At 41.1% G+C, this 18,325-nt stretch overlaps 1 protein-coding gene across 2 annotated transcripts in view; it reads right to left on the bottom strand.

Annotated features, from left to right (window-relative positions):
* Positions 1-780: 780 nt before the first annotated feature.
* Positions 781-18,325, bottom strand: part of gnao1a (guanine nucleotide binding protein (G protein), alpha activating activity polypeptide O, a) — a 113,765-nt gene continuing 96,220 nt past the window's right edge. The window contains exons 6-8 of one of the 2 annotated variants that reach the window (XM_010883961.5): positions 16,516-16,645; positions 4,154-4,307; positions 781-3,101 (exon numbers count right to left, since the gene is read on the bottom strand). In XM_010883961.5, the coding sequence (XP_010882263.1) occupies positions 2,914-3,101; positions 4,154-4,307; positions 16,516-16,645 (472 nt within the window). In that variant the 3' untranslated portion in view covers positions 781-2,913. Of the gene's footprint in view, positions 3,102-4,153; positions 4,308-8,587; positions 10,251-13,393; positions 13,548-16,515; positions 16,646-18,325 lie in introns of those variants that run through there. The other variant, XM_010883962.4, reaches the window with a different exon arrangement.

Below are 18,325 nucleotides of genomic sequence, written 5' to 3'. Positions count from 1 at the left end.
TAAGGGTAGTATGTATGTTTTACGGTAGTATGTATGTTTTAAGGGTATTATGTATGTTTTAAGGTATTATGTATGTTTTAGGGTATTATGTATGTTTTAGGGTAGTATGTATGTTTTATGGTATTATGTATGTTTTAAGGTATTAAAAAATGTTTTAAGGTATTATGTATGTTTTAAGGGTATTATGTTTTAAGGTATTATGTATGTTTTAGGGTATAATGTATGATTTAAGGGTATTATGTATGTTTTAAGGTATTATGTATGTTTTAGGGTATAATCTATGTTTTAGGGTATTATGTATGTTTTAAGGTATTATGTATGTTTTAGGGTATAATGTATGTTTTAAGGTATTATGTATGTTTTAGGGTATAATCTATGTTTTAGGGTATTATGTATGTTTTAAGGTATTATGTATGTTTTAGGGTATAATGTATGTTTTAGGGTAGTATGTATGAACAGGGAAATCCTATCTCACGAGTAGGCTGGATGTATTAGTTTGATGTATGCTTTGTGTGAGGCCAGGATGTAGTGGATTGGACGAAGGACAGAAATTGATCCTATCATGGCTTCTCACCTCCCTCCTCAGTGATGTGCAGCACCGATCACAGGCCTCCATCCAACACACACACTCCATGAATAACACACACAAAATTCAGATCCAAACCAGTGCCATCTTGTGGACTGATTGAGGGTTATGCGGGGTCCTTACTCCTGTTGTGTATCCAGCCAAGGTGTCAATGGCCAGAGCAAAATGTGTCCGAAAAATAAGAATGCCACAAGTTGTAGTCATGAAAACTGTGGTTTTTAATGTAAACACTACATTCGATTGGTATTCCAGCACGAACATCCCACATGAAAGAACAACCATTCACTAAAGAGGAGGGAGATAACAGAAGCACAGAAAAGCATTCACTGGGATAAAAAGAAAAGAAAACAGGAGGGGATCAAAGGAAAAAAAATGCCAAACTGGTATATGTAATAATACACAGTAGTCTTTTTTAAAATGGAAATCAAAAGGCAGATAGGGTGGAGATACATCTTTCCAAATCTATGTGTGAAGTGAGAGCTGTGCTTTTCTATGTAGACCTGGAAGGTGTTTGAGTACGATTCCCCCAAACTAAAACAAAGCTTACGAGTCTGTACAGCTGCATGCACACCCAGCCCTCACCAGCAACGGGGCGGGTGTGCGCCAAAGTGGTTCTTCCAAAATAAAAAAAATAGATATTATATATATATAAGTCAGGCTAAATAAAGACACTGTAATGCAGGGAGAACAGGCAGAAATATTCGATACAGTCAGTAAGAACGGTTCAAGACTAGATCACGGGAATCCTTGCGAAAAAAACTAAACATTTGTAAGGTGGAGAGAAATACAATTTTGTAGCTACAAAGCACAAGAAATTTACTTTAATAATATTACAGAATCATCATTATAATTTATATTGTAATTATTATCATTGTAATTCCATTGTTGTTATTGTCATAATCATACTTTGTTGTTTATTTTTCTTTAATAGTTCTACATTGTAAAGATTCTAGAACCCAAGGATCTACAGCTTTCTACCTCACAGCCCAGTGACCCATGACCTCAAATCTCCACATCACTGGTCGGAACAGTTGTGGACTCCCCTCCCTAGCTCCTCCCTCCAAGCCCTCCCCAGACAATGTGATGGTTAGCTCTCTGCTGCTGTGTTCTTAAGTCTTTTTTCTTTGTATTTGTTTTTTCTTCCATTTTTCCATTGTCTTATGCCTTTTTTGTGGATTTAATAAAAGCTTTTTCTATGTGAAGCATTTAACTGTCTCTTTATACAAAGGCTGAAGGGTGGCTCATGCCATCTGTGTGAGGGGGGTGATGGGGGCCACCTCTTTCCAGCAAGTGTTCAGCCCAAAACACCACCACGAGCCAGAGAAGTGGCATTAGGAAAACACAAGGATGATAAAGTGGAGGAATATAGTACAAGTGCAGAGGTGTTGTGTGGGACAGACGATAAATAAATACATTTATAAATTAATCAATGATAATAAAAAAGTAGAAGTTCCTTACATGATAATGTTAATAAGTATTCATTACAGTAACAGTGTTCCTAGGACTATCTCCAAACCTGTCATTCTCAGGGGGTTGGCACTGATAAGACACCTTTCAGATATCTGATTGGTTCAGAGGCTTGGGGTCACATGCTGTGACTCGCTACTCCAAAATCCACGCAGCCAATAGCAAAGGCCCTCCGGAGTGACAGGAAGGGATTGGGTGGAAAGAGACAAAACAAAAAAAAGAGCAAGCTCATAGGGCGCATCGTCCAGTAGGTAAACCTAATCGCATCATTCCTGGGTGTTTCCTTTTGTCTAAACCATCAAATAGCTGAACAGAACTACTAGGATAACCATGAAAACCCAGTCTGGTAAAAAAGAAAGAAGACAGGGACAATTAACACACTGGCTTGTTTCAACTGATCTCCACTGACCATTATACCTGCCACAGCCACTGTCAGAACTAAAATGACTGTGAGCGTAATTACATGACTACTGCAGGAACATACTTAGGCAAACGTGTACAGGTCATCAAATGGACTGATATTCATGTAATAAATATACATATGAAAATCAAAAACTAAAAAATAACAAAAATGTTACGTAAAAGAAATAAGGGTTGTTTTTGTTAAAAAACAAAAAGACACATTTGGGAAGGGGAGAAAACATTTAACGAGTTTCTAGCTTGGTTCTAAAACTTGAAAGGCTGGGTTCCTATAAGAAATCAGTTCTGTTGGCAGCTCTTTGAAGACAAACTAAAAACATTATATATATATATTTATATATACGTATGCCTATTTTAAAATTATCATCATTATTATTATTTACCAAGTTGCATTTTCAATTGGAATCATTTCCAGAGGCAAGGCGAGGCGAGGGCTGGGCTCAGTACAAGCCACAGCCTCGCAGGTTATTGGCGATGATGATGTCAGTGACAGCGTCAAACACCACCTGGATATTTCCTGTATCTGTGGCACACGTCAGGTGACAGTAGATCTCCTTATTGGGCGAGCGGTTCTTGCTCTCAAACTGTGCTTGAATGTAGGCAGCTGCGTCATCATAGGTGTTAGAACCTGTGTAGGGAGACAATGGAGAAAGGGAGAGGGGAGGAAGAGGGAGGTGGGGAGAGAGGAGGAAGAGGGAGGTGGGGAGAGAGGGCAGGAAGAGGGAGGTGGGGAGAGAGGGCAGGAAGAGGGAGGTGGGGAGAGAGGGCAGGAAGAGGGAGGTGGGGAGAGGGGAGGAAGAGGGAGGTGGGGAGAGGGGGAAGGAAGAGGGAGGTGGGGAGAAAGAGGAGGAAGACAGGTGGAGAGATGGAAGAGAACACTGAAAGAGTAAGAATTGAGAGCTGAACAGAGCCTTAAGGTCCTGACTTCAGTCTACGTAAAATGTTTTAATCACTAATATCCTGGTGTTGTGGCCCATGTGACTTCAGACAACGAGCGCTAGTTTCCAAAGTCAGATGTGACGGGCCACTTCTGCAGTATCCCTGTGGGCATCTCAAAACCAGTCAGAGAGGAAGAGTACGGTGTCAGCCTGCCTGCTTGTCTATCTGTCTGCTTGTAAACAGACAGGGAGACAGCCCTCCCTGGCCATCGCTTCTCCATGGCTGCTCAAGCGTGGCTCGGCTTTCATATTCCCTCAGGCTATGGGTGACCATCTCACCTTGTCAGAGAGGTTAGCGGGGGCAACACTAAATATATGTTTTCCCTTAGGTCGTGCTGTATCTACTACAATGACAACTCCACTTAACATCACATGGTCAAGACCTAAGTGTATTTTGCTGACAAAAACAAAGACTTTCTGTTTTTGCAACAATTCTGACATTCCCAACAGTTAGGGTAACATGGCGTAACACGCCCCACTAAGATCCATGTCCAAATCCTGACACAAAAAACTAAAATAGATGATGTACCAATGGCCATGCTTAGGGGTAACGAAGGAAAATAAATGGAACCTACGCAGGGACATTTTTTGTTTATTAAGTCTAGTGGCAGCCCGAGCATATGGATATGTTTAAAAGAAATAGTGAAATGTAATGTTTTTTGAAAGAATTAGTGCAGGGGATGTCTTACCCCATGTTACGTCAAATACTAAAAGCTAAAGTCATTAAAAGGCCACATCTTACCTGTGTACTCAGGGAAACAGATATTCAAGGCAGATTTCTTGATCTTTTCAGCAAACAGATCTTTCTTGTTGAGGAACAGAATTATGGAAGTGTCAATGAAGAATTTGTTGTTACAGATGGAATCGAACAGCATAAGAGACTCGTGCATGCGATTCTGCAGTGGAAAGAAAGACGAAAGAAGCAGAGTGGATGAAGAGAGAGGGAGGATGAGGAAAAGAGGAAGGGAGAAACAAAGAATGAGGAAAGGTTAGCATTAGAGCAATAAAAACCAAGCATAGTTGAACCAAGATCCATGAATTGAGGACAGCATATTGACAGCAAAGAGACTGAGCACCCCAATGCAACCCGGAGTGGGCAGAGGCTGCTGAGTAGCAGAAGAAAGGGTTTATCATGTGACTGAATTGAACCATTCAAAACAACAGATCTCTGTGATGAGTAACACTGATGTGTTTCAATCAGACCTAATGAGATGTTTGTGGGAGACAGCTAGCAGATGATGCTGTGGTCAGTGTACATGTCTGACGATGACTCAGTTGACAAAAAAGGGACAGAAGAGATCATCCCTTCACAGAGAAAGAGAGAGGGCTAGAGCATTCATCCCTTCAGAGAGAGAGAGAGAGAGAGATAAAGAGATAGACAGGACTAGAACATTGAACCCTTTGAAGGAGAGAGAGAGGGGCTAGACTGAGGATTGATAGTAATAGTAACCTGTTGTCTGTTTGAAAGAGTGTTAGTGTGCTGGTTAAGGCAGGGCTAAAAGAAAAATCTGGAATTACCAGGAATTTAGCTAACATTATGACATCATGTTGTCATTTCCCAAAGTATATAAGTTATGAAATTATAGTTATTTCAAAAAATGTAATATATTTTTGGTGTAAGTCTTTGCATGTTTACGTGTTTTGATATTATACCAAGCGTGGATGAACTGAGAATCCCCACATAGATGGTAAAACAAGGAATATCTGACTGTACAGCCATTTTACTAGAGAAAATAGAGGTTAGGGTTTGTTCAGGGATTGGGTAGTTAGTTTGTGAAATCAAATTTAGAATTAGGATTAAGTTTAGGGCTAAGGAAAATAGGATTTTTAATGGTATTAAAGTTGTTTCCTCACAGGAATCGAGAACCATGAAATGTGAGTGCTTTGGGCAGTAGTTTGTTTTTAACAGTCCCCTGGGTTCTGTACTGCAATCAGCGACACACTCATAAGTAGTTCAGCAGCTTCCCATTGGGCAAAAGAAAACAAGAGAGAAACAGAGACAGGAAGAGAGAGCGACAGTAAGACCCAGGGAGAAAGAAAGGAACAGCAAAACACTCCCTTCATAGAACACACACAAACCTGATCATCATCATCCAACATGAATAAAATGCCCTCCATTTAAATAATTTCCTTTTCCAGGGTAAACATGATGCAGAAAGAGAGCCAAGAGTCACAGAGAAGGAGGTTTGACAAAGAAAGAAGGGGAGAGAGAGGGACAGGGAGCATTTCATGTGGTTCTTTATTATTTTGTTCAATAAATAAACACAACAGTGAAAGATACACATGAGCAAACAATAATTACAGCAGAGATACACAGACAACACCCCTGGACAACAGGACCTTCTATCAGCGACCTAGTGGACTGTCAGCTGGCTAGGGCTTCTGGGAGGGGTTTGGTGCCCTGGTAAACAGGGATGGTTTGAAGGGATACTTCCATTCAATGACTTGTCATGGGGGTTGTGGTAAGCTGCAGAGAATAGTCTCCAATGTGTTCCTACAATGGTGATACAGAGGCAGTTTTCATGTAACACCGGGTGCATTCAGCAAAGGTCAAAGGAGGATTTGCGTATTCTGCCTTCAAGTCTATTGTTGCGCTAACTTTTGTACCATTTACGTCAGCAGTTAAAATACTGGTAGGTTTTTGCCTGCTGTTAGAGAGTACCTGTATGTGTGTGTTTGCATGTGTCTGTGTGTGTGTGTGTCTGTGTGTGTGAGTATAAGAAATAGAGCAGAACTGGGATTGTCAGACTAGGAGCAGGGAGAGTCTGGCACTTAAATCAACTGTTCTACATCTTCAGACCGCTACTGAACATGAACCATCTCTATTACATCAGTGGACACCAATACGGCACATCACATCAGATTTCAGCCATGTTGCCCTCCAGACCTGAGATTCGGTTTCCTCACGGCCACATGTTCAGCGAACCATTTCCCCCAGACAGACACAAGTGCCAATGTGTCTCTTTACCTTGACTCTAAGACTCCATCACTCTCACTGCTGTGGACATAAACTCTATTACCCGGCGTACTATCTGCCTGGCGATGTTATTACCCTTCATTCCCTGGACCATGGACACAGGGTTTATAGGCCATCAGTCAGGTTTAAGGCCAGGCTGTAAGATGAGCAGAGAGACGCAGTGTGGGGGTCTGCCCCAGGACACGTGCCCTGTTACGGACGTCTGACGGCCTCCAACGTAGCCCCGGGTACGAAACAGATATCAGCCCCAGCTGAGGACTCTGAATGCCACGCCGCACGAACACGCTACTTACTCATCAGGGAATGTCAAATGTGGCACGCAACACTGACTCAACACATTTGGCACAGAATCCGGTGGACTCGGGAGGCCCGTCCTGTCGCGGATCACCGACAAGCCGGTGTGTTGACTCTGCCATGGCCACCTTGAGTCCTGCGCACCTACCGAGGCAACACACCATGTTTCGGTGACGCTGCAGTGCACTGCGCCAGAGCCGACATCTTTTACCCTAGCTCACGGAATCACTGCAGTGGCATAGGCTATCATGGGTCACCTGACACTGCTGAGAGCAACTGACATGGAAACATCTGCCCTACCCCCACTCGCTTGGCACATTTGCGGGTGTGACGCTGGGAGGCAGACACATCGGTGATGTCTAAGAGAGCCTGCTACAGCCGTAACGTGACGACAGTCACACACTTGTAGGCTACAGCTAAAAGAGGAGGGAGCAGTGCATCATTTGGCAAGAAACCAAGATGTGTTTGGCCATTCTTGGAGCATTTTGGCATAATTTAGTAAATGACAGGGAGGGTGTTGTGACATTGGATGTACTCTTGTCTAATTAGGAATGAAAATGCTTAATAATCAATCCACAGATTATCACAAACACATTATCCCTCAGATATTTCACTATCCCTGTGGTGAGGACCCCACCATTGTATTCCTATTAAAAATCTCATTGTCCCTATTGCTAACCCTGACATAAGCCTAAACAAAACTTAAGCTTAACCTTAGACCTAACCTTAATATCAACCCCAATTGTAACTTTTACCCTAAACCTAACCAGTAAAACAGCTCTTTGGGGACTGGTGAAATGTCTCCATAAGTCAAATTGTTCTTGTTTTGCTAACCTTTCAGAAAGTTATGGTCCCCACCAAGTCAGTACAACCAGTAAGGATGCCCACATTTTCCCTATTCCCCATCCGTAAAACCTAACCTTAACTCTTAATTTTACCCTAAACTTAACTTCAATAATCTAACAATTTTTGCCTAAACTTAACTCAGCCCTAATGTCTAAACCTAACCGGTAATGCCTAGATCCTAAAGTAACCACAGTTCTAACACATTCTATTCTTTCTAAACCAGAAATATAATTTTACCCAGTGGGGACATGCACCAAAACCTGGTGGGTACCGATTTATTTTTTTAGGTATTACTATCTACAGTGGGGCAAGAAAGTATTTAGTCAGACACCAATTGTGCATGTTCTCCTACTCAAAAAGATGAGAGGCCTGTAATTTTCATCATAGGTACACTTCAACTATGAGAGACAAAATGAGAAAAAGAAAATCCAGAAAATCACATTGTAGGATTTTTAATGAATTTATTGGTAAATTATGTTGGAAAATAAGTATTTGGTCAATAACAAAAGTTCATCTCAATACTTTGGTATATACCCTTTGTTGGCAATGACAGAGGTCAAACGTTTTCTGTAAGTCTTCACAAGGTTTTCACACACTGTTGCTGGTATTTTGGCCTATTCCTCCATGCAGATCTCCTCTAGAGCAGTGATGTTTTGGGGCTGTTGCTGGGCAACACAGACTTTCAACTCCCTCCAAAGATTTTCTATGGGGTTGAGATCTGGTAACTGGCTAGGCCACTCCAGGACCTTGAAATTACCCCACAGGGTGCGATCTTGCGTGGAGCCTTGAATCGAGGGAGATTATCAGTGGTCTTGTATGTCCTCCATTTTCTTATAATTGCTCCCACAGTTGATTTCTTCACACCAAGCTGCTTACCTATTGCAGATTCAGTCTTCCCAGCCTGGTGCAGGTCTACAATTTTGTTTCTTATGTCCTTTGAAAGCTCTTTGGTCTTGACCATTGTGGAGTTTGGAGTGTGACTGTTTGAGGTTGTGGACCTCATTTTGTCTCTCATAGTTGAAGTGTACCTATGATGAAAATTACAGGCCTCTCATCTTTTTAAGTGGGAGAACTTGCACAATTGGTGGCTGACTAAATACTTTTTTGCCCCACTGTATGTGAGAATGCACGCTACAAACGTTATTCTCCTTACACCATTAAGAATCCAGCATTAGCAGTGGTAAGGTAAAGTAGTTGCTGACAGAGCCAGACCAATCACCATTAACACAAGGCAAACAACTCCGCTTGACTGAGACTGCTGAGACACCTACACTGCAATATGACAATCTAGACTAAATATGACAAGTGAATATTTCTACCGCTTCAACTCAATTTCCGGCAGGGACTTCTACACAGATTGACCCTGCTACCAATTTGCATAATACACGGTGTCGGTCAGTACCACAAAAAAATACAGTAGAAGCAGCCTTCAGTGACGCTACTGCAGTGTATGGGGCTCAAAACCTTAAATGCAATTTGAAATCCTACACAATTCAAACCCTAGAAATTAATCTTACAAAACGTGGACTTGTAGCAACAATAGCATGAAAAGCTTTCTAAGACAATACAATCTTAGATCCCACACAAGCGGAACAAATATTTTTTTCCTAAAAACAAATCCACAAATTCACATTATTTACAAGGTACCATCTTCCACAAGTCACAAGAAAATCTCCAACTAAAAAAACTCTGATTCCATCTTCACAAAATGGTCAAGGCACAAATTTCTTACATATCAGATGACTACCACTCAATAAGCAAAATTACAAGAGACACTTTGTTGGTAAAGATGAGCCCATGTTCTTGTAAGCTGTAAATGCCAGTTACACAACCGTAATGACTGCCTTAGTGTTTTAGCAAAACAATGCACTGTATTGTCAAACATACAGCAATAATCTACTAATTAATTACTAACTAATAATCTGAAACACAGGGATGTAATATCTCCTGCTTTGAAAATCTGGTTACCCCTTTTTTGTCCTCCTTCTCCCAATTTCTGAATATGAAATTGTACCTAAACCCATGGGCCCATGAGTGTGATGGCACTATCACCCACCGGTCAAAATTTACCTCGGAGGGGCCCAAGTTGCTTTGTTAGAGTGCCATGAGGCCAAGAAATCCCTCCTACCCCCCTCCCTCTGTAGCCATTTAGCCACTGGTTACCCAGCGTGGTCAGGGTCAATCTACGTTGTGGTCAACTTCAGGAATGGGCATTAGACTGCTGTCTCAGCTGGGAGAGCCCTGAAAATGTGATTCACCATGGATGTATAGACTGTGTTGAAACGTTTCGCAGGTGAGTGATTATCCAAATATATATTCTTTACCATCACACTAAACTAAATGCTCCAGTCAAGAGTCATCTCTCCTTCCTGGATTCACTCCCTGTGATGTTCAATTCCTCAGGCATAAAAAAAACAAGCTGGCGCTCTTTACACAACTGCGTTAAAATGTCTTGTTATGGAACAGATCTAAAAGGCGTATTCATCTGATATGTAGGTGAAGAGGTCCATCCCAGGACAGTGTGTCAGGCAGTGTTAATACAGGCCACAGCCACGCAGGTTGTTGGCGATGATGACGTCAGTGACGGCGTCAAACACAAACTGGATGTTGTTGGTGTCGGTGGCGCAGGTGATGTGAGCGTACACTTCCTTGTCCAGGGACTTGTTCTTGCTCTCGTACTGAGACTGGATGTGAGCCACCGCCTCCATGAAGGTGTCCGGGCCTGCACAAACACGTCACAGAGCAGTGTGTAGGAAAAGCACCAGTATGTTTAAGACAATAAAATGCATAAGAAAAAAAAACAGCCACTGTAAAAACGACACTCTTCCTACAGTAAATGGCTTGGTTCTCCTTTTACTGCGGAATGAGGACTTGGTTGGCTTAAAGCATGTTCTGTGGATTGAATAAGATTTCACCTCTGTCAGACTTTGCATTTAGTAGCATTAGAATGTTTGTAATGGAATTGAGATTTTTTGTGACTGACCTACTAAATATTTAATGTGCGCTGCACCAGGTGTTTCCAACATGTATTGACTTGGGCGGGAATAATAATCTACTCAGTATACTAGTGTTTTATTTCTATTGACATTTAAAAAAGGTTCAACACATTTTCACTCATTAACATTATTTTGTGTCAGTTCATCAACAGAAAAGCTATCACAATTAATGCTGTAAGCAGTGTTTCCGGGTTTTAACAGAGCACCCACTGTGCCACCATCAAGGCAAATTATGAATCTCCACATAATCACCTCGTTCTCTACTCCTTAACCGACTAAAAAAGATAATGCCGTAGGTTTTCAATGTATTTTCTATCATTTTAAATTATGTTTCACGCAGTAAAATGCTACTTCTACGGAACTGTTGGTCCAATCCAACCTTGTATATATAAACTTTCCAAAAAAGTTGGGACCCTGCGTAAAATGCAAATAAAAACAGAATGCAATGAAGTGCAAATCATTAATCCCTATACTTAAATGAAAATAATACAAAGACAACATATTAAATGTTGAAACTGAGAAATGTTATTGTTTTTGGAAAAATAGATGGCAATTTTGAATTTGATTCCAGCAACACGTGTAAATAAATTTGGGACAGGGGCATGTTAACAACTGTGTTGCATCACCTCTTCTTTTAACAATACTCTGTTAGCATTTCGGGACTGAGGAGACAAACTGCTGTAGTTTTGAAAGTGAAATGTATTCCCATTCTGGCTTTACATAGGATTGCAGCTGCTCAACAGTTTGAGGCCTCCTTTGTCATATTTTTTGTTTCATCATGCACCAAATGTTTTCAATGGGAGACAGGTTTGGACTGCAGGCAGGCCAGTTTAGCACCCAGACTCTTTAACTAAGGAGCCATGCTGAAAAAAGCGAGGCCTTCCCTGAAGAAGAAGTTGTCTGGATGGCAGCATATGTTGCTCAAAAACCTGTATATATTGTTCAGCATTAATGGTGCCTTCACAGCTGTGCAAGTCACCCATGCCATGTGCACCAATGCACCCCCATACCATCATGGATGCTGGCTTTTGAACTGTGCGCTGATAACAAGCCAGATGGTCCCACTCCTCTTTAGCCCGGAGTCCATGATTCCCAAAAATAATCTAAAATGTTGATTTGTCAGACTACAGGACAGTTTTCCAATTTGCCTCAGTCCATCTAAAATGATCTCGGGCCCAGAGAAGGCACTGGCACTTCTGGATGATGTTTATGTATGACTTCTTCTTTGCATGGTAGAGTTTAAATTTGCATTTGTGGACGCAGCAACATACTGTGTTAATATTTTTAATACCTTGCTGGACATCCAGTTTTGGTTTTCGCCCTTATCCCTTGCGTACAGAGATTTCACCAAATTCTCTGAATATTTTATTGATTTTGTGTCCCATAGATGATGAGATCCCCAAACTCTTTGTAATTTAACGCTGTGATACGTTATTCTTGAATTATGGCACTATTTTCCTGTGGAGACTTTTACAGAGTGGTGAACCCCTCCCCATCCTCACTTCTGACAGACAAATCCTCCCTAGAAAAATCTTTGAATACCCAGTCATGTAATTGACCTGTTGCCAACTGACCTAATTAGTTGTGTGATATTCTACCAAGTTTAGTTTTTTAGCATTACACAACTTTTTGAGTCTTTTGTTGCCCTTGTCCCAGCTTTTTTGAAACGTGTTGCTGGGATCAAATTCAAAGTGAGCATGTACAGTTAGACCCGTAAATAATTAGACACTGACACGTTCTGTTATTTTGGCTGTTTACCATAATATATTTAAGTTACAGTTAAATAATTAAGCTGGACTTATATAACTGAACACGTGTGCAATATTTTCCCAGTCTATATCAAATGTTTTAGGAGATATATATACACATGGCGTTCATAATGCAATTGTGTGGTCAATCTCAACCATTTTTGTGAACATGTTCAACACAATTTCTATTATCTGAATATCTATGCATGATTTATACTGTAGGCATTATGTGTTTGATCCCGCCCACATTTTTGAATGTTTTCATCTGTAATATATATATATACAGCTCTGGACAAAATTAAGAGACCACTGCACCTTTTTCTTTCCTTTCCAAAACAGTTGAAAAGGAAAGTTTTAAGTAAGGAACAGAAGCGTTCAATTTGCAGTGGTCTCTTAATTTAAACCCTTCTGTTCCTCACTCAAAACCTTTTTGACTTTAAATTTTTTTTAAATAAAAGGTGCAGTGGTCTCTTTGTTTTTCCCGGAGCTGTATATAGATGCTACACTGCAAGTTAAGTACAGATCAGTCATTCTATCCCAGAGGAGTAAGGATTTAGATGTTTAGATGTTTATAAAATAAAAATACCCACTCCATCCATAATGGCAGAGTTTATGGGTCCTAGAGGTAAATGGGTTCCTTGTGTGGATTAACTGATTGTTGCAAGTCAGCGTCATACAGGTTGAGGAGAGTGAGCTTTTGAAAATGTGCCAACATATTGTAGCGCCACCATGCGGTCAATTGGCATGACATTGCATGGGATGGTGTAGACCAGTGCCATTTACAATTCTGCCAAGATTAACCTTTCTACTTCGATCTCACAGGAATTTTCCAAGGCACATATTGAACAATAATAGCTAATGCTACCCAGCTAAAAACCTAATCACATCCATTTCAATTGCTTTTTAATGCATCAAAATTCAAAAGGGGTGAATCTTATTCAATCCACTGTATAAGCACTAAAATTATAAAATGGAGTTGTAACAGGGATGATGAACTGATCATTGAATACAAAAAAATAAAGAATCATCTCCTACTGTTCTGATTCAGAATGCTAATCATCCCTCTTCCAGCTTTTCCCCTCCCTCCATTTTCTCATCAGTCTCCACTACTCATCAATTACCTGTGTATTCCGGGAAGCAGATACTAAGGGGAGATTTCTCAATTTTCTGCTCGAATATGTCCTTCTTGTTGAGAAATAGAATGATGGAGGTATGTGTGAACCATTTGTTGTTACAGATGCTGTCGAACAGTTTCATAGACTCATGCATGCGGTTCTGTGGGTAGAGAAAACATCATGTCACTATTTCTAACTATATCTCAAACACCAACAAACACACACCAGCAAAACCCAGCACATCCTATGGATGTTCAGGGGGACTAACAACTTGTTTTAGTTTGAGGGGCGTGCACAGAAACGTGTTAACCTACGTGCTAACATGCTTGCATGCACACACAAAAACACACACACACACACGCACGCACAGATTAAAAAAAAGACAAGAAATGAGTGAAGAAAGGAAACTAGAAAGCAGACGAGAAACTATAGAGACCATTTCCATGAATCTATGGGCCACACCCAATGAAAACTAAAATAAAGTTTAAAATATCACAGATGTGTTTGCCACAATTTCATGGTAATATGGCTTTTATGACAAGTATCTACAATCCTGGGAAATTAGCCAAGTTCATGCGCAAAGTTATTGGGTAGCCAAAAAGACCGACAAACTGTGTGCTTCCCTTTTTCTCGCTTAATACACGCAAATTAATTTCTATTTCATGTTACTTCAACCCAGTGTTTGCCTGTTTAAATGTTAAATCAGAGTTGGAAGCAGACGCTCTCTAATTTGAGTGAGTTTTCGCTTTGTTCTTAACAATAGCTCCTTTAACAGCCAATAACATAACACTTAAAGCAGCAGAGAGGGCTTGCACAGCCAATCGATTCAAATAGCACAGAGGAAAGCCCTCAGAGTGCCAACCATATGAAACAGTGCAGAGGAAAGCTCTGAAAATCCTATGACAGTACAGCCCAAAAGAGAACATGAAAAAGGGTCACAGACTGCTTTTCCTGTAATGTTAGTAATTTCCCAAATGTAATAGAAAGAAATAGGATATACGAAAAAAATATGTAAGCATTTATGTCATCTACTCAATCAGCTTTTGATGACTCTTTGAGAACAAGGACACACATTCTGTTCATTCAGGTGTCCCATCATATACATATTTGTCTTAGTGTCATTAACATCATTCCGAAGAGCAAATCACAGGGGCTCAAAGGTCAACACACAGACATGCTAATAATCACATCACAACCAGGAGCGCTGCTTTCAATTCTGTCCAGTTCATTTCTGAGTCTGGGTCCTTCTAGATGGTTTACCTGTGATCATGTGTGGTGGGAGGCCCTCTGCGGAACCAGGCGTGTTTTAGCTTTTGGCGATTGGTTAGAGAGGACAGCCGATGGCGAGACAGGAGAGCAGCTGAGACGAGAGGACGTTGAAGAAGAGACCAGAGCTGCCGGGGGGCGGGGTTTGCTCAGGGGAGCAGAGATGAACATGCACAAGAGCCCAACTCATCTCCCCTCTCACGCACGCACGCACGCACGCACGCACACTCCCGGAACGGTGAAAGGAGAAAAATGTAGAGCAGGCAGGAAGGTCCCAAATCAAACCTCGCAGATGCAATTACTGAACAGAACGGCTGTGAAAACATGTTTCAATGACCTGCTGTGTTGAGTCTATGGTGGTTACTGCCGTAAAGGTGAAAACAGGTAGGCAGAGAGGCAGACAGAGATAGCGAGAGATGAAATATGCGTGTTGTATTGTGTGGGTCTGTGTGTGTGAGTCCAGGAATATACAAATATAACTTTCATTCAGAAGTGTGTCATCTTGTCAAAAGCATAGCTCAGCAGTCATTGTTCCTTTCCTTTTGTGTTGATCATGTCTGTAAATCACATGAATGGAAACAGACTACACTACATTAAAGGGAATCTATTTTGATACATTTTGTTGTTTTTAAATAGGAAAAATAAACCCAGCTGTTTTCATTTTGGAAATGGCAGTAGTAGGAATGTGAGGAGCCTTTTAAACAGGGCCTGGTCTGGGAGAGATTATACTGGATACTAGAGCTATAAATGGTAGAGACAGGCTCTCGACCACACCAAACTATGTAAGTGGATGAAGATCAGCTTGTTGGTCTGAGCTTGATGAGAACAGATGTCATGGTGGAGGACTGGCTGGAACCACATGGGACATGACTGCGGTGTTTGCATGGAGACATACAGCAACAGTACACTTATTTAATGTTGAATTATGGATCACACCTCACATATATTTGCATATACAATAGAATGTAAACACACATGTCGTTGTAATCTACAGGAGCTTCCATGTGCATTGAGTTTTACAGTACAGCTAAACCACTTCACATTCCACAAGAGGTTATGGTGGAGGAGCCCTCCACATGAGGAGCAGCAGACCTGGGTTATAGTACAGCCCTCCACATGAGGAGCAGCAGACCTGGGTTATAGTACAGCCCTCCACATGAGGAGCAGCAGACCTGGGTTATAGTGCAGCCCTTCACATGAGGAGCAGCAAACCTGGGTTATAGTACAGCCCTTTACATGAGGAGCAGCAGACCTGGGTTATAGTACAGCCCTTCACATGAGGAGCAGCAGACCTGGGTTATAGTACAGCCCTTCACATGAGGAGCAGCACACCTGGGTTATGGTACAGCCCTTCACATGAGGAGCAGCAGACCTGGGTTATAGTACAGCCCTTCACATGAGGAGCAGCAGACCTGGGTTATAGTACAGCCCTTCACATGAGGAGCAGCAGACCTGGGTTATAGTACAGCCCTTCACATGAGGAGCAGCAGACCTGGGTTATAGTACAGCCCTTCACATGATGAGCAGCACACCTGGGTTATAGTACAGCCCTTCACATGAGGAGCAGCAGACCTGGGTTATAGTACAGCCCTTCACATGAGGAGCAGCAGACCTGGGTTATAGTACAGCCCTTCACATGAGGAGCAGCAGACCTGGGTTATAGTACAGCCCTTCACATGAGGAGCAGCAGAACTGGATTATTCCCTCCAGTGGAGGAAGCTGCGGTTCATTATGATCATGTTTTCAATCAAGAATACATACATGACCCATATTACATGGAATTTAATTCAGTGCATTGTAGAGTGTTTTATAGAGACCTAATGATTTAATAGTGTGTGTGTGTGTGTGTGTGTGTGACTCACCGTGGTCTCGTCTTCATGCAGCACCTGGTCATACCCACTCAGTGCCACGCAGAAGATAATGGCTGTCACGTCCTCAAAGCAGTGGATCCATTTCTTCCTCTCCGACCTCTGTCCTCCAACATCAAACAGCCTATGGAACACACAGCCTCTATTACACCATCCAATACACTATACACTACATTACCAATTACACAGTCCAATACATTATACACTACATTACCAATTACACAGTCCAATACATTATACACTACATTATCAATTACACAACCCAATACATTATACACTACATCATCCATTAACCTATACACTACATCACCCATTACGCCATCCCATATACTATACACTCCACAATCCAATACACTACATTACATCATCCACTACATCGTCCATTACACCATCCAATACACTATACAATAGGGTTGCACGATATATCGTTTCAGCATCGACATTGGGATGTATGCATCCACAATAGTCACATCTCAGAACGTGCGATTTAGTAAGGTAAACATATATCAGTCTACAATATATATATTTTTATGTTAAACTAGCATTATCTGTAAGTAATTTACTCAGATTTATGGGTTACTGGATACACAGTTTATTATTATTATTTTAAACATGGTTCGTTGCTGCACGTGGTTGACATGCAGGCTCTGCTTGCGCGTGACGAAATGATGAGCGAGGAACAGGCAAAAAAGACCGAAATTGAGAATTTGGTTGCAAAAAGGAAAGCATTGTCAATTATATGGAAATATTTCGGTTACAGACAGGATGATGTTGACTAAAAACAGGTACTTTGTCAAGAGTGCCTTGCAATTGTGGCCACAACTCGAGGCAACACGACCAATGTGTTCAATCATTTAAGGCGGCACCACAAATCTTTGTAAGACGAGTGAAAAGCATCTCAATGCCCTCCAAAGCAAAAGTCTACTTCGGATGCCTTTGACAGTATTACACCATATGAGAAAGGTTCCAAACGGCAGAGAGAAATCACAGATTCAATAACATTTCATGTCGCCAAAGACATGGTACCAACAGCCAGGGGATGATTTTCTGCAATAAAATGCAAATTAATTATTTAAAAATCATACAATGTGATTTTCTGTATTTTTGTTTTAGATTCTGTCTCTCAGAGTTGAAGTGTACCTATGATAAAAATATACAGACCTCTATATGCTTTGTAAGTAGGAAAACCTGCAAAATCAGCAGTGTATCAAATACTTGTTATCCCCACTGCATATGAGAATGAACATAAGGAAAGCATGCTGAAACTCTAAATGTTATCTGTAAATAACTATTTGTGTAATAATTTGCTTAACAGTTTTATGAGCAATTTTTTTTATAAATCATTTATTTAAGTAAATGTATTAAATGTGTATAATAATAAGTACTTAGAAAATGCAGTGAAAAAGGATGGACGCATTGACCATGCTGCAGGTGTCTGCAAGAAGCTGGTGGGTCACTTCTCACGCAGCTGGAAGGCCAGAAGTGCTCTTGAAAGAGCACAGAATGAACTCAATCTACCTTCACATTCCCTCATATCAGAATGCCAAACAAGATGGGGTTCCAGACAGAAAATTATCAGCAGGATACTAGAGAAGCAGAAGGCTATAACTCAGGTCCTGTCTGAGGACAGGAAGACATGGCATCTAATTCTAACCTGGCAAGATATGGATGTCCTGGAATCTGTCACTAAGTCGCCTGTAATGGAGAATAGACAGGTATTCTTGGCCAAAAACCTTCAAGTTTGAGTGAGCAATGTATACATGCTCAAAGTCAAGTTATTATATTTGAATAGAATTTAGATTTA

Source organism: Esox lucius, chromosome 19 (genome assembly GCF_011004845.1).
Source record: "Esox lucius isolate fEsoLuc1 chromosome 19, fEsoLuc1.pri, whole genome shotgun sequence".
NCBI classification, from domain to species: Eukaryota; Metazoa; Chordata; class Actinopteri; order Esociformes; family Esocidae; genus Esox; species Esox lucius.
Note: the sequence above shows the minus strand (reverse complement) of the source record. Positions and strands in the feature narration are given on the sequence as shown.